This window comes from Acipenser ruthenus, chromosome 6, assembly GCF_902713425.1.
Source record: "Acipenser ruthenus chromosome 6, fAciRut3.2 maternal haplotype, whole genome shotgun sequence".
NCBI classification, from domain to species: domain Eukaryota; kingdom Metazoa; phylum Chordata; class Actinopteri; order Acipenseriformes; family Acipenseridae; genus Acipenser; species Acipenser ruthenus.
In genome coordinates, this window is record NC_081194.1 from 82081302 (window position 1) to 82097980 (window position 16679).

A 16679-nucleotide genomic window follows, 5' to 3' on the forward strand; every position below is an offset into this window, starting at 1 on the left:
CACATGATGAACAATAATGAGCTGCAGTGACACCTCAAGTCATGTGATGAACTATAACGAGCTGCAGTAACACCTCAAGTCACATGATGAACAATAACGAGCTGCAGTGACACCTCAAGTCACATGATGAACAATAATGAGCTGCAGTGACACCTCAAGTCATGTGATGAACTATAACGAGCTGCAGTGACACCTCAAGTCACATGATGAACAATAACGAGCTGCAGTGACACCTCAAGTCACATGATGAACAATAATGAGCTGCAGTGACACCTCAAGTCACATGATGAACAATAATGAGCTGCAGTGACACCTCAAGTCACATGATGAACAATAATGAGCTGCAGTGACACCTCAAGTCACATGATGAACAATAACGAGCTGCAGTGACACCTCAAGTCACATGATGAACAATAATGAGCTGCAGTGACACCTCAAGTCATGTGATGAACAATAATGAGCTGCAGTGACACCTCAAGTCACATGATGAACAATAATGAGCTGCAGTGACACCTCAAGTCATGTGATGAACTATAACGAGCTGCAGTGACACCTCAAGTCATGTGATGAACTATAACGAGCTGCAGTGACACCTCAAGTCATGTGATGAACTATAACGAGCTGCAGTGACACCTCAAGTCATGTGATGAACTGTAACGAGCTGCAGTGACACCTCAAGTCACATGATGAACAATAATGAGCTGCAGTGACACCTCAAGTCATGTGATGAACAATAACGAGCTGCAGTGACACCTCAAGTCATGTGATGAACTATAACGAGCTGCAGTGACACCTCAAGTCACATGATGAACAATAATGAGCTGCAGTGACACCTCAAGTCACATGATGAACAATAACGAGCTGCAGTGACACCTCAAGTCACATGATGAACAATAATGAGCTGCAGTGACACCTCAAGTCATGTGATGAACAATAACGAGCTGCAGTGACACCTCAAGTCACATGATGAACAATAATGAGCTGCAGTGACACCTCAAGTCATGTGATGAACTATAACGAGCTGCAGTGACACCTCAAGTCATGTGATGAACTATAACGAGCTGCAGTGACACCTCAAGTCATGTGATGAACTATAACGAGCTGCAGTGACACCTCAAGTCATGTGATGAACTGTAACGAGCTGCAGTGGCACCTCAAGTCATGTGATGAACAATAATGAGCTGCAGTGACACCTCAAGTCTCTGACAAACTGGTTCCTTCTAATCCTTCTAAGTATCTTTATTCCAGTTTCTAACAATTCTTATGCCATCATAGGTGCATCTGAATCTCAAGTAATGAATGAAGAGAGCAGTTAAGGAACCTTTTGGAGGAGTAACTTCAATTATTAAATATTTTTTGTACATTTAGTGAGAGTTTAACATGTCATTTATATTGTTTAAATAAAGAGTAATAATTCAATAGAGCAATGCGCTTTTTTTGTACTTGACTTTTCTTTGCGGTTATTACAAGTCCATTACAGATCGTGCATATTTCAATAACACATTCATTATGTACATTACATTTAAGCAATTCCAGCTGTATTATTAATGCTTCCCCTAAGCAACAGGCACTCGTATTTGGATTATGATAGAGCAGTGTGTTAAACAAAACATATCTTTAATTTGATTGAATAGAGGGATGATTTAGAAGTCACCATATTCTTTGGTTGCCTTACCAAAAACTCTACTATTCAGATTGAGCCATTTCTTCCCAAAGATGCTCTGCCTTCTGGCCGTTGATCGTGAAGTGTGTTGTTTTTTTGCCTTTAAAATGTCTTTAAAATTGGTCTAATTGAGGAACATAAAACAACCACTCCGAATTCAGTTCCGTTTGAACCACTGTACTGCATGTGACTGTTTCTGTAAACAGGGTCTATAAAAAGCATTTTAACCAGCATCAGTCATCAATTTAAGGGATTTAACTTTGCCTGGAACTGACTGCCTCAAATAAATTGCATTTATTTTTCAACTATTTCGGCTAATAGCTTGGTTTTAGGAGTAGTGAATGTTGTATGTTTCTACTGATGTATGCCAATGGATTATGGCAAGGAAATCAGAATCTCTCCTATGTGTTTGTAAAGGGCACTGAGTCTATAGATTTCTGGAAATCAGAATCTCTCCTATGTGTTTGTAAAGGGCACTGAGTCTATAGATTTCTGGAAATCAGAATCTCTCCTATGTGTTTGTGAAGGGCACTGTCTATTGATTGCTTCTATACAAACCTGGGAATCAGAATCTCTCCCATGTGTTTGTGAAGGGCACTGAGTCTATAGATTTCTGGAAATCAGAATCTCTCCTATGTGTTTGTGAAGGGCACTGAGTCTATAGATTTCTGGAAATCAGAATCTCTCCTATGTGTTTGTGAAGGGCACTGAGTCTATAGATTTCTGGAAATCAGAATCTCTCCTATGTGTTTGTGAAGGGCACTGAGTCTATAGATTTCTGGAAATCAGAATCTCTCCTATGTGTTTGTAAAGGGCACTGAGTCTATAGATTTCTGGAAATCAGAATCTCTCCTATGTGTTTGTAAAGGGCACTGAGTCTATAGATTTCTGGGAATCAGACTCTCTCCTATGTGTTTGTAAAGGGCACTGAGTCTATAGATTTCTGGAAATCAGAATCTCTCCTATGTGTTTGTAAAGGGCACTGAGTCTATAGATTTCTGGAAATCAGAATCTCTCCTATGTGTTTGTGAAGGGCACTGAGTCTATAGATTTCTGGAAATCAGAATCTCTCCTATGTGTTTGTAAAGGGCACTGAGTCTATAGATTTCTGGAAATCAGAATCTCTCCTATGTGTTTGTGAAGGACACTGAGTCTATAGATTTCTGGAAATCAGAATCTCTCCTATGTGTTTGTGAAGGGCACTGAGTTTATAGATTGCTTCCATACAAGCCTGTGCTCAGGGTGGCAGGAACCTGCTCAGCATGTCACATCTCAAGTAAATGACATTTCCCAGCCAGTTCTATTTGAAAATCCTGTTCCTGTTCCTTGAGGTATAAATTCACTTGACTCTGAGTATGTTTCTAAGGCTTATGCTCTAATATCAATTAGCTGCTCTTGTAGTTCCAAAACATATCATTCAAAATCCTTTTCTTAAAACTAATTTCCAGTAATTGTTCAGTTCTGTGAATTTGAGGAAAAGAAGAAGTGGGAAGCTTATGCAGTTATTTGTCCTTCACCCCCTCACTGTCAGGTGTCAGTTTGAGCATAAGAGACACAAGGACCTGAATTGCCTGCTGTCTGCTGTTAAGAAGTGCATTGTAGCTTTGTGACACCTGTGTTATTCAGGTGGAATGCGTTCAAACACAGGGCTTGTTAAACCTGGTACTGGACCAGGTAAACCAAGTCTTATCTGGAAAGTCACCATAATGTACAAAAACAAACCGAAATGTTTGTGTCAATCTGTTGTAACAGTGTTTTAACCTAGAAGAAATATCGATGGTGCAGTCCTCCCACTTTGCCATAGTGTCTTTGTAGTTGGTACAAAGCTGTGTTCTATGATTCTCTTCAGATTCCATTACAGGTGCTGTACAGTGAACTGTTTCAGTGCCACATTGTTTTAACCTCTTGCCATATGAATGAGATAGACCACACACTTTCAAGTGCTGTATTTTATAATCCTCTCAATAAAGTTCCATTATAGGTGAGGTTCAACAAAAATTCACCATTGGTTTTAACCACTGGACATATTAATGATGCAGATATTTCTCACACATCCATTGTACAAACTTTCAGTCTGACATGACATTCCCCTTGGATTATGCCCCGGGAATGCTTTATTTTTGTTTACAATCTGCTGTGTCTATTTTTGTCTGTAATCAATGAATACCTTTTCACTCCAGGCAGCCAGATGGCCTCTCAGACTCCGGGTCTCCAGTCTGAACCCGGATCACACCCTACAATCAACCAGATCCCAATGTCTCAGGAGAGAGGTAGGCATTTTGGCTTATTTAAGGAAAAATCAAATTATTTGAAGAAAACAAACTGTATGAGAGTGCATCTTATAGGGATATGTTTGTTAATTAATAAAATAATCTAGTGTTCCTGTGAGAAACAAACAGGTCAACAAACCGGAGCCAGTGAGACGAGGATGCGTGCTCTAATACCAGCCTCAGCCCCGGTACACTTGCTGCATTATTGAAAGAACATTTGAGCAGCTGTTAAGCGCAGGGCAGGCAGGGCTGCTTGTGTTCCCCTGCATGTAGGCTGAGCAGACCCTTTGTAATCGTGGATTTACCTGGAGCGTGACTCACACGTGTTTGTATTCTCTGGAGCTCAAGTGGGGGTCAAAAGAAGTATTATGTATTGTTTTTACAAGATAAGCCTCTTAAAGTTATAGTAAATATAAAGTAGTATTAGCATCTGGGAGTTTTTAAGTGAGCCAATGGGGTTTCTCACAAACAGTTTGAAAGAAGAGCCACATTAGTAATGTCTCTGCAGGATTAAGTTAAGCAGAACATATTAATAGTGTTTGACCATCTGACCGTTTATTGTGTCACAAACCAGGTCTTTGCAAAAGAACCCTCAAACCTCTCTCTTTTTTTTTCCTCTATGGGGCGGGATTGCTTTTAAGTGTTGGCTACATACACTCTCATTTTCAAGTCACTGTTTGAAATCGCTATTCAGGGGGCTGTGTGTTTTCATAAATCTAGATGATTTTTTAGATTTTGTCCACTTAATCACAAGGCAAGGAGCAGTGCCTGGCTTGAGAGAGAGAAAGATCCATGGAGTGCAGTATTAGCTGTCCGCTATGTGTACACAATATTAGGGCAGCAGTGTGGAGTAGTGGTTAGGGCTCTGGACTCTTGACTGGAGGGTCATAGGTTCAATCCCAGGTGGGGGACGCTGCTGCTGTACTCTTGAGCAAGGTACTTTACCTAGACTGCTCCAGTAAAAACCCAACTGTATAAATGGGTAATTGTATGTAAAAATAATGTGTAAAAAAATGTATGTAATTGTATGTAAAAATAATGTGATATCTTGTAACAATTATAAGCCGCCCTTGATAAGGGCGTCTGCTAAGAAATAAATAATAATAATATCTCCTACCCCTTCATTGAAAGAGCCATGGAATGCAGTATTAGCTGTCAGCTACATGTATACAATATCTCCTACCCCTTCATTTTATCCACTCAGTTCTGGGATTTACACACAATTTAAAATGCAGTATTTTATGCAGCCTTTACAGAATCTGTCGTGGTAAGGGGAGAGAACCAATTCCATCACGTCTCTTAAATCCATGTTGCTGCGTAAACACTCTTGCTGAATTTACTGTAATTTACTGTAATGCTTTGTTCAATAAAAAAAAAATACAAGACATTTCAATTTCTGTCATGCAGATAGTCAGCTCTCTCACAGATATGAATACAACCCATTACCACATGACAGAGGAGCACTGGAGCTACAGGGACAGTTTAAAATATGCACTTAACAGAGCCAATCACATAACAGCAACTGAATGACCATCTGACCATGAAACACACTGCTATAGATTGTGTTTATAAAGCACAACTTTGTACTAATGAGTGTTTAATTGAAGCTTGTACATTTAAAGCCATAACGATCAATAATCGATCAATCAGTTCATTGTTCACCTCTATTTTTTATGGTAAATAAAGCAGGCATTTCAAAGTAATGTTGATGCTTTGGAGATGTGTTCCTGTAATCCGTGACGCCTGTTAGGTTATGGGAGTGCTGTTAGGGAAGTGAATGATGAGTAGTCTCTTCTTCTCTGCTTCTCTGCTTTGTGTTCAGGTTTTCTGCCTGGCATGCAGCGGAACCCTCCGATGTCCCAGCATGCAACTCAGCAGTCTGGACCCTCCATGTCTCCACACCCTTCCCCTCGAGGCCTGGTGCATCCTGGGATGGGTCCGATGTCCCAGCATGCAACTCAGCAGTCTGGACCCCCCATATCCCCACACCCTTCGGCTGGAGGCCAGGTGCATCCTGGGATGGGTCCGATGTCCCAGTATGCAACTCAGCAGTCTGGACCCTCCATGTCCCGACACCCTTCGGCTGGAGGCCAGGTGCATTCTGGGATGGGTCCGATGTCCCAGCATGCAACTCAGCAATCTGGAACCTCCATGTCCCCACACCCTTCGGTTGGAGGCCAGGTGCATCCTGGGATGGGTCCGATGTCCCAGTATGCAACTCAACAGTCTGGACCCTCCATGTCCCCACACCCTTCGGCTGGAGGCCAGGTGCATTCTGGGATGGGTCCAATGTCCCAGTATGCAACTCAGCAGTCTGGACCCTCCATGTCCCCACACCCTTCACCTGGCATGGGTGCCTACCAGCAGGGCGGCTCCAGCGGCACGTATGGGCCTCAGAGTGGACACTATGGACCTCAAGGTAGGAATGATCTGGAGTGAGCCAGGAGGAAGTTCTTTCATTGAGAGCTCTCAAGGTATAGAAGACAGCTCTGCTGTTGTCAAAGACCCCCTCTCCAGTCATACCCCAAGCACCCAATCCTCTGCTGAGCCAGCAGGTTTTGTTTAAAATAAAAGCTTTCTTATGTATTGTGTTCATCTACAGTTTGTCTTTGAAGTCTAGAGCAGCAGGCATTTAACTCGCCAGTAATGTATCCTTTCAAATTTTCTTTCAGGTTAAACAAAAAAAGTACACAAACAAATATGTTTTTGCAAACAACATATATTGATTTATTTGAGGAAACTGACAATTTTAACTAAAAGAAAAACATTTGTTTCCTTTTTTGGGTTACATTACATTTACAGTGTTACTGTGCACTGCATTGGTCTCTAGAAATAACTTTTGAAAGTGTAACTTTTTTTCAGATGACAAAAACATTCTTCAGAGAACAAAACACGCGAAGTATGAAATATTATTCTTTATTAATCTTTTCTTTATTTTGAATGTTATACAGTCAGCACTCACATATCCGACCTCAGTGACAGTTAAATGCATGTGACGCATATCTGTAAGGCAGCAGTGTGGAGTAGTGGTTAGGGCCTGGACTCTTGACCGGAGGGTTGTGGGTTCAATCCCCAGTGGGGGACACTGCTGTTGTACCCTTGAGCAAGGTACTTTACCTAGATTGCTTCAGTAAAAACCCAACTGTATAAATGGGTAATTGTATGTAAAAATAATGTGATATCTTGTAACAATTGTAAGTCGCCCTGGATAAGGGCGTCTGTTAAGAAATAAATAATAATAATAATAATAATAATAATAATAATAACCCTTGTCCGCTTTTCAGGGAACACAAAAAAGATACAATATAAAAAATGCATATCTGAAAGGACTGTGTTTTAAAATAAGTAGGCTTCCATTTAGATGTACTGTAGTTGGTTTTGTTGGTACAGTGCTATATTTTCAACAGAAGTATTTTAATTCAGAACGATATGATTCTGAAAATATAATTTGCCAAAAGAGACGACACGTGGACTGTGATACAGAACATACTTTTAAATCCAGTACGTATTGTAGCAGTATGTAAAATTCCCCATTAACGACCCAACAGCAAAATTAAATCAAAATGTTACCCATGCACAGAACTGCATACAACGTAAAAGGTAATGCATAGGAGGCTGTGGTTAAAGAAACAGGCTTGTAAGCAGGAGGTTCCCGGTTCAAATCCCACCTCAGCCATTGACTCATTGTGTGATCCTGAGCAAGTCACTTAATCTCCTTGTGCTCCGTCTTTCGGGTGAGACGTAGTTGTAAGTGACTCTGCAGCTGATGCACAGTTCACACACCCTAGTCTCTGTAAGTCGCCTTGGATAAATGCGTCTGCTAAATAAACAAATAATAAAAATAATAATTTAGCAAAAGATTAAATTTCCACAATTAGTCAGTATTCAAAATTGCAGAATATAGCGCTCGATAAGGCCCTAATGTCACAGTTCACTTGCAAATGAAAATGCACAAAAACAACTAAAGATCACAGATTTTAAAAATTACATCACAGTATCTAAAACTGTTTAATGAGTACCATATAGCCGTATTATAATTACTGTAGCTTGTCTCTTCACTTTGTTTTGGCTGCATTTTCGTCATGTGAAACTGGAGGAAGTGCTGTGTAACTACACAATAAAAACAAACTGATTTGGCATGCAGAGAGAAAAAAACATGGGCTGTGACGGATTAACAAGTACATTTGTAACATTGAATAGATGGGCTTTGTATCAGAACACTGGTGATGGAGTCGGAAATCGCGTGTGACGGGTCAGTGCATTCATTTGTTACATATATATATATATAATGGGGATTGATCTTATTCTTAATACAAGGGTGGTAAAAGGACAACTGACATGTATCTGGGTAACGGATATCCGAGTGCTGACTGTACTAACATTTTTAATGTTGTCCCTTGATTTTAGGACTTAAAATGTCCTCACCAGGCTCCCGAGTGGCGCATCCGGTAAAGGCGCTCCTCGTGGAGTGCAGGATGCACCCTATAGCCTGGTGGTCGCCGCTTCGAGTCTATTCCACTGCCGACATGGACGGGAGCTCCCAGGGGGCGCCGAGCGCCTCCCCAGGTCAGGCTCACCACGCACCAGCGACCCCTGTGGACTGGCCAGGCACCAGCGGGCTTGCCTGTAAGCTGCCCAGAGCTGCATTGTCCTCTGACGCTGTAGCTCTAGGTTGGCTGCATGGAGAGCCTGCAGAGTGAAAAGAAGCAGTCAGCTGACGGCACTCGTTTCGAAGGACAGCGTGTGTTCGTCTTCGCCACTCCCGAGTCAGCGCGGGGGTGGTAGCGGTGAGCTGAGCCTAAAATACAATTAGCTATTTCAAATTGGGAGAAAAACTGGGTAAAATCAATTGGCGACTACTAAATTTATTTTAAAAATTTCTTTTTAAAAAATGTCCTCACCGACATTTGATATAATTTTGCTCAGATCTATGTTGTTTAAATAACGTTTTTTTATTGAGATGAAAGGTCAGCTTTCCCTTGAGTGACAGCAGCAGGTGTTATCAGTGAAACCTCAGTGTGGGACCTTGTAAATGTCTGAACCAACATGCATAGAAAACGGGGGAAATACAGATATTTTTCAAAATGCATATATAGATAAAAAACGGAGTTTGCTCTCTATACCTTGATGTCAAGGCCAGGTATTAATGGATTACTTGTGAAAAGTAAACATTGTGAAGTTTTATCTGCAATGTTATATACAATGTTATATTCTATACCCAGAAATAACTACACACTGCTTGTGCTTTATAGTGTGTCATTGTATCTGCTTTGTCTCATCTGTTTGTGCTGCTTCATCTGATGCACTGTATTATAAATCAGAAGTTTTATTGAAGTAAACTGTAGATTAGGCCAGTATTTTGTGTCATGTATACTTAGCTTGAACATTGGAAATGTAGGAATCTCCAAGAATAATTGTGTGTCTTAAAAGCTACGGTTACTAGCCTTGCCAGTAAAGAAAAGCAAACAAAAGATCAGAGCCTTGTTATCTATCTTTCTAGTCATCATGCCAGCCAAGAGTACCAGTAAGCTGACACATACCGAAAGATGCAGGAGGTATAGAGGAAGAAAGTGAGAATGACAGGGAAAGACAAGAAATATATCTAAAGTGAAAGAAGGGTCTTCCAGCCCACGTTGAACCTCGACCACCAGTGTCCCACCTCTGTCTAAAAGCACTCTCTTGGTGGAAATAGCCGGCCCATCTGCCTCGGCTGGGGCGCTGCGTAGAATGGCCGAGGCATGTAAGGTATGTGGAACTCCCCATGGAAGGGTCTCCACATCAATGTTTACAGCTGCAGGCAGTTTACCTGGCCTTGCAGAATTTTTTGCAGGAGGTTCGAGAGACATGTGCTTGTCCGTACAGACAACACAACAGTGGTGGCTTAGATAAACCACCAGGGTGACCTGCAGTCGCTCAGACTCCATGATTATTTATGATTATTTGTTTATTTAGCAGACGCCTTTATCCAAGGCTACTTACAGAGACTAGGGTGTGTGAACTATGCATCAGCTGCAGAGTCACTTACAATTACGTCTCACCCGAAAGACAGAGCACAAGGAGGTTAAGTGACTTGCTCAGGATCACACAATGAGTCAGTGGCTGAGGTGGGAGTTGAACCGGGGACCTCCTGGTTACAAGCCCTTTTCTTTGACCACTGGACCACAGAGCCTCCCCTCCATCATGTGGCCCGCAAGCTTTTGCTGTGGGCACACGAGAACCTCCTCTCACTGCAGGCAGTTCATCTGCCCGGGTGACAAACTGGGCGGCGGACCTCCTCTCAAGGGCAGCAGCTTAGAGTGGAGGCTTCACCCCAAGGTGGTGAGCCTCATCTGGGAGAAGTTTGGAAGAGCAAAGTTAGACTTCTTTGCCTCCCTGGAATCAACCCACTGTCCCCTCTGGTTCTCCATAATATAGATGCCTTGGCACACCAGTGGCCAAGGCAGCTGTTATATGCCTTCCCACCACTCGCACTGCTCCCACTGTGTCTGAAGAAAATCCTAGTAGCCCTGTTCTGGCCCAGGAGACTCTGGTTTTCAACCCTGATGCAGCTCCTGAGCAGCCAGCCGTGGAGACTGCCCAAGCAGTCAGGCAAGCGGAACTTATGGCATCCCGATCCATCGAGCCTGCAGCTCTGGGTCTGGCCCCTGAACGACTGCATTGAAACGTCTGGGACTTTCAAACAGGGTTGTTGACACCCTGCAGAATGCCAGTGCAGCTTCCACCTGTTTCCAGACGTGGTGTCTGCCTCATGGTTTGACCCCACGACCTGTCCCATGGCAGTTATACTGCAATTTTTGCAGGACCTTTTTGACAGAGAGGAAATCCCCCTTCACGTTAAAGGTCTATCTGGCAGCCATTTTGACCTCGCACTTCCTGGCAGGGCAATTTTTGAAAGGGGCTTGGTGGCTTCGTCTGCCTATGAAGGACATTGTTCTTTGCTAGAGGTTACACATGGTTCTTAATGCACTCATGAAGCCTCCATTTGAGCCCATGCATTCTCAGCTGAGCAGAAATGTTTGTCACTCAAAGAGGCTTTCTTGCTTGCTATCACCTCCACAAAGCAGGTGAGTGAGATGCAGGCATTCTAGTGCGAAAACCTGCGTATTTTTTACAGAGGACAGGACAAAAGTCACTCTCCGAACTAATCCTGCCTTCGTACCGAAGACTATCTCGGCTTTCCATGCCAACCAGTCTGTAGAATTGGAGGCTTTCCATCCACCTCCTTTCCAGTCTGACAGGGAGTGACAGCTCCATACGCTCGGCCCAGTGCGGGCCCTGGTGTACTATGTTGACAGGACAAAAAGTTGGAGGCAGTCTGCTATTGGGCGAAGTCCCATGGTCAAGCCCTGTCTAAGCAGTGGCTGTTCAAGTGGATATCAGACATGGTCAGGACTGCCTATGAGCTGACCAACTTGCCCCCTCCAGAAAAGCTCACTGCCCATTGCACCAGGAGCATGGCAACTTTGTGGGCTTTATTCCAGGGTGCCTCTGTCAAGGACATATGAAATGCAGCGGTGTGGGCTACTCCCCATACCTTTACTAGGTTCTACAGACTGAATGTCGTGGATCCTCAAAACCCTGGTTTGGGAACTAGTAAGGGTGGCTTCCCAGCCTTCCCTTACAACATAGGCATAGAGGTGAGTTTCTTCCTCAATTTTTTCACCCTAGCTACTTGTTACTGGGGTTCCGAATGGTAATGCACAGGGCAGCCTCTCAGCTTAGCCTTGTAGCATTCCAGTCATGCAGCACTCTTTCCCTTGCAGTGGCTTTGGTACACTCACCCATTCGGTAATGGTTACATTTTGTACTTGAAAGAGAATGTTTTATCATAGCCCCGGTTCCCTGAAATAGAAATATAACCATTAACCTTCAAGGTCGTTGCGTCCATTATTCACAGCAGGCTTGAAGGAAAAATGATGCTGAGATCTTGGACTGCAGTCCTTTTGATCTCTTGGGGGCGGGGTCACGACTGCATCACAGGATCAAGAAGCAGCTTTGTTATAAAGTATTCAGGATTCTGGTATTTAGGAGGTAAATATCCATTCAGTAATGGTTACATTTCTATTTCAGGGTTACACTGTATAGCAGTAGAGCCTATATAAACTGGATATTGCCTTTTTCACAGCACTAATACTTGATTGCTAAAAGCTATTTCATCAATGTAATCACTGCAGAATATGCCAGAACTATTTTCTGGGGTTTTACCAACTCAACGTTTTGCTTGGCTAAGAACCTGGTAACCAAAATAAAAATGCCATTTCAAAGAGCCCCTGCTGTGTGTTTATTAGCAGATTGAAGTGTCTGCTCTTGGAGAGAGTGCTTCTGATGCTGATTTTGTAACCTTCTTTCTTCCCATGGGGCTCTGGTTTGATCCATGCCTTCGCTCTTGCCTTCGATAATCTCCAGCATGGATATTGCAGGGAATGATAGCAGATGCAGCCCAGGGCTGGTATTGCTATTGCAGCAGGCCTGTGGTGCTATCAGCCTGCTTAGGGTTATTAAGTGCCATCAGTGGTTACATTATTTTCAAGAGGAGCCTGTATTTGAGGTTTAATTTATAGGATTGAAACACTGGGTGTATGTTTCAACTGATGCCCTCTTCTTTGGTTCAGAATGAAGATTTCCAATCTCATTAGATAGGGTCACTGTTTTAACACCGTATCTTATAAAAGGTGATACACTTTTGCTGCCAACTAACTTCATTAAACCCCATGAGTAAAACCTTCTGCATTATAATATGCATATCATTATGTGAAGCCAGAGGCTTGCCTTTGCATCAGGTTACTGTATAAAGAGGGTAAAGGAGACTGCTATGTACAAAAAGGATATTGCTGCTCCAGAAAGAGTGCAAAGAAGAGCAACCAGAATTATCCCAGGTTTAAAAGGCATGTCGTATGCAGACAGGCTAAAATAATTGAATCTATTCAGTCTTGAACAAAGAAGACTAGCGGTGAACAGAAAATAGGAGGCACTTTTTTACACAAAGAATTGTGAGGGTCTGGAACCAACTCCCCAGTAATGTTGTTGAAGCTGACACCCTGGGATCCTTCAAGAAGCTGCTTGATGAGATTCTGGGATCAATAAACTACTAACAACCAAACGAGCAAGATGGGCTGAATGGCCTCCTCTCGTTTGTAAACTTTCTTATGTTCTTATGAATAATATCATATAGGTGAAAGCATCCCCCACAGTTTCCGACCTTTACTCCTGACAGTCCACGCTGAAACTGCAATCGCTTTTCAATGCAGTGTGTGTGTGTGTGTGTGTGTGTGTGTGTGTGTGTGTGTGTGTGTGTGTGTGTGTGTGTGTGTGTGTGTGTGTGTGTGTGTGTGTGTGTTTAAACAAGAACGTCTGTGCCAGAGTTCCACATCGCACTCAGATGTTTTTGTGGATACAATACTGGTAAATGTGGCACCATTTACATTGTACAGGAATCAGTCCTTCTGTAAATCGATTGTTTTCAATCCGAAAGCAAATGTACAAATGAGTTTACATGCCAAACAACGAATGCATGCTTCTGAACCGAGCCACTTGAATCCAATCAACCCCTCAAAACGATTCCAGATCGAAACTGGTTCTCATGCACAATTCACAGCGTATCTGGGAATCAGTTCCTCAGACAGTTCATTTGGGTTTGGTAGACTGTGGATATAAACAAGACCATTAGCTTTTCTTGCCTTTTTCTGTCAGTTTTTCAGTGAACTCCCCAGGGGTCATTTTATTGCACACCATCGCTCGGCTCTTATGATTTGTGTTATACCGGTAATAAGATTAGTGACTATCATATTTTTAGATTACTTATTTAACCGCTACAAAAAAGTACAGTCTGATCATGCTTTTTTTTAAATAAAAAATATGTTAAGTTTCAGTGTGGATTTTTAACCACAGAGAATAGCTGTCAGCATCCACAATGCAAGACTATGGGAACATCCATGTTACTCATTTCAAACCTTTCTACCACAAAAATCATTCTTGTACCCTGGCTCTCCAAGATTGAAGGAGGAGATGGAGAACCACATCCCAGCAAAGATGCTTCTGGGTGGTCTGCTGCATTGAAATGGGATGTTTCCGCCTGTAAAATGCAAAAATAAAAACTCAGCCTATCCCAAAAAGGTATTTCAACATAGTACTTTAAAAAAAAAAATGTATTACAAAATTGTCATATGAAATAGACTTGTGACATCTCATAGGAACCTGTGTGCTGTAGTTTATTTGGTACAGTCAAACTTTTACTGCTCGCCAGGGCCTGGAATCTTCTCAGGCCCAGCTGATGTGAGCTGGCCAGGCAGGCAGCTGCTTCACTTACTGTGCTTAATGACAGGTCCATCTGTTTCTGTCTCCAATCGTGCCAACAAATTACTGAACTACTAAATGAACACAGAAACGCCAGCAGGCTCCACATTCCTCTTTCCCCCGTGTTTTTTTGGCTCCCCAGTTCTTTGCATTTGACTTTCTATAATTCTTCCAGAGATGTGGAACCCTTGAGCATCTTAAAGAGGAAGCAGCAGGGTTCTGAAAAATCTAGTGTTCCATGTCCCCATGTGTTGCTACAACTGTTTAAATAATGTACTTGTCATTTTTCTTTTCATTGTTAACATCTTGACAACTTTATACACATATAACTTTAAAGTCTGTGTCAAAGCTCTTTTCAAAGTGGCCACTTAGTGCACTGTGGTTTGAGATCTGTCCTCTGATTCACTGCAGGAAGACCGTTTAAAAAAAAAAAAAGTGCTCTGGCTTTTCTGTTCCGTACCACATCATGGATCGTTATTGCTGTGTTACCTGTTTGACAATGTGGGCAATAATCCTTACGCTATCAGTGCACTAGAGTGGACATTTTGAAATGAGCTTTGGAACAGACTTTAAAGTTCTAAGTGTCAAAAGCTGTCAGGATGTTAACAATGAAAAGAAAAATTACAGGTACATTATTCAAACAACACGTGGAGATCTGTAACACTGTATTTTTAGAACCCCGCTACTTACCTTTTAAAGGGTACATGTTATAAGAGGTGAGCTGGGCTTCAGAAGATTCACGCTAGCTGTGATTCAGACTCTATCATGATGACAGTGATTTCAGAAGATTCACGCTAGCTGCTATTAAGACTCTATGATGATGACAGTGATTTCAGAAGATTCAGGCTAGCTACTATTCAGACTGTGATGATGACAGTAATTTCAGAAGATTCACGCTAGCTGTGATTCAGACTCTGTGATGATGACAGTGATTTCAGAAGATTCACACTAGCTGCGATTCAGACTCTATGATGATGACAGTGATTTCAGAAGATTCATGCTAGCTGCGATTCAGACTCTATGATGATGACAGTGATTTCAGAAGATTCATGCTAGCTGCTATTCAGACTCTATGATGATGACAATGATTTCAGAAGATTCACACTAGCTGCTATTCAGACTCTATCATGATGACAGTGATTTCAGAAGATTCACACTAGCTGCTATTCAGACTCTATCATGATGACAGTGATTTCAGAAGATTATACAAAGTATACAAAGTGTTTAGAGGTTTAAACGCAGCGGTGTGGGAGATGGGGGTGAGTCTGCATGCTCGGAAATAGTTTACTTTCCCATTTTAAAATCCTTCTGATAAAACTATTTTGCGTTCCTGTTTTCTGTCTCTTACAAGCAATCAGCATTCCTTGCATTATCAAGACAAATACAAAGACACAATTCTACAGTTTTGTGTTTGTTAGAGGCTGCAGCTGTACCTCAATGAAACATCATCCCCTTTCCACTACTGTACCTCTTATCCCACTGAGGCATGCAGTGGAGTCCAGCCTTGAGGAGGTGATCCACTGAGCTGACTAGCAGGTACCTCTCCTCCTTGAGGAGGTGATCCACTGAGCTGACTATCAGGTACTTCTTATCCTTGAGGAGGTGATCCACTGAGCTGACTAGCAGGTACCTCTCCTCCTTGAGGAGGTGATCCACTGAGCTGGCTAGCAGGTACCTCTCCTCCTTGAGGAGGTGATCCACTGAGCTGAGTAGCAGGCGTTCTAATCTCATTGGTTCCAGCAAGCTCTCCTCTGGTGTCTTGGGGATTGAGCACTTCTCTTCGGAATTCATGGCTATGCTTTGAATTTCCATGTAATTGGGAAAACTGTACTGTAGCCAAGCACAGGGGCTGCTGCTATACAAGTGCATCCAGATGATGAGAAGGCAGTCCTATAAATAACAGGGATTTTTGGCTTCATATTTATGGACCTTGCATAAGAGAGCTCATTAGTGAAGGATCAGGTTGGGCTTGTTTCGGTGGCTTGTTTTAGACACTTTCCCACACATACTCACACGCAGACACAAGCACGCACACACGCACACACACACTCACACACACGGACACACATGCACACAAACACTCACACGCACATACACACGCACGCACATAAACACTCACAACCACACACACACGCACGCACACACACGCACACACACGCACACACACACTCACACACGCACGCACACGCACACAAACACACTCACACGCACACAGACACACACACGCCCACACGCACACGCACACACACACACACACACAAAAAGAAGCCTGGAAAATTGGTTATTAAAATGCTATTGATTAAGTACAATAGCAAAATGGCTCAATACATTGGAAGATAGGAAGATTATTTTTTAATTGGTTGTTACCTATTTTTGCTGCTACTTTTGTTCCTGTGCTTGTCCCTTACTGTGGTGTATATAGCAGTGACAGGTTGTGCTTCCCTTACTGTGGT

General features: G+C 42.5%; 1 protein-coding gene across 1 annotated transcript in view; it reads left to right on the forward strand.

The window, feature by feature from the left end:
• The window catches only part of LOC117410998 (AT-rich interactive domain-containing protein 1B-like), a 245014-nt gene that overhangs the window by 182098 nt on the left and 46237 nt on the right, over nucleotides 1-16679 (forward strand). Inside the window, exons 6-7 of the mRNA XM_034017988.3 lie at nucleotides 3844-3933; nucleotides 5756-6352. Of these exons, the coding sequence (XP_033873879.3) occupies nucleotides 3844-3933; nucleotides 5756-6352 (687 nt within the window). The remainder of the gene's footprint in view (nucleotides 1-3843; nucleotides 3934-5755; nucleotides 6353-16679) is intronic.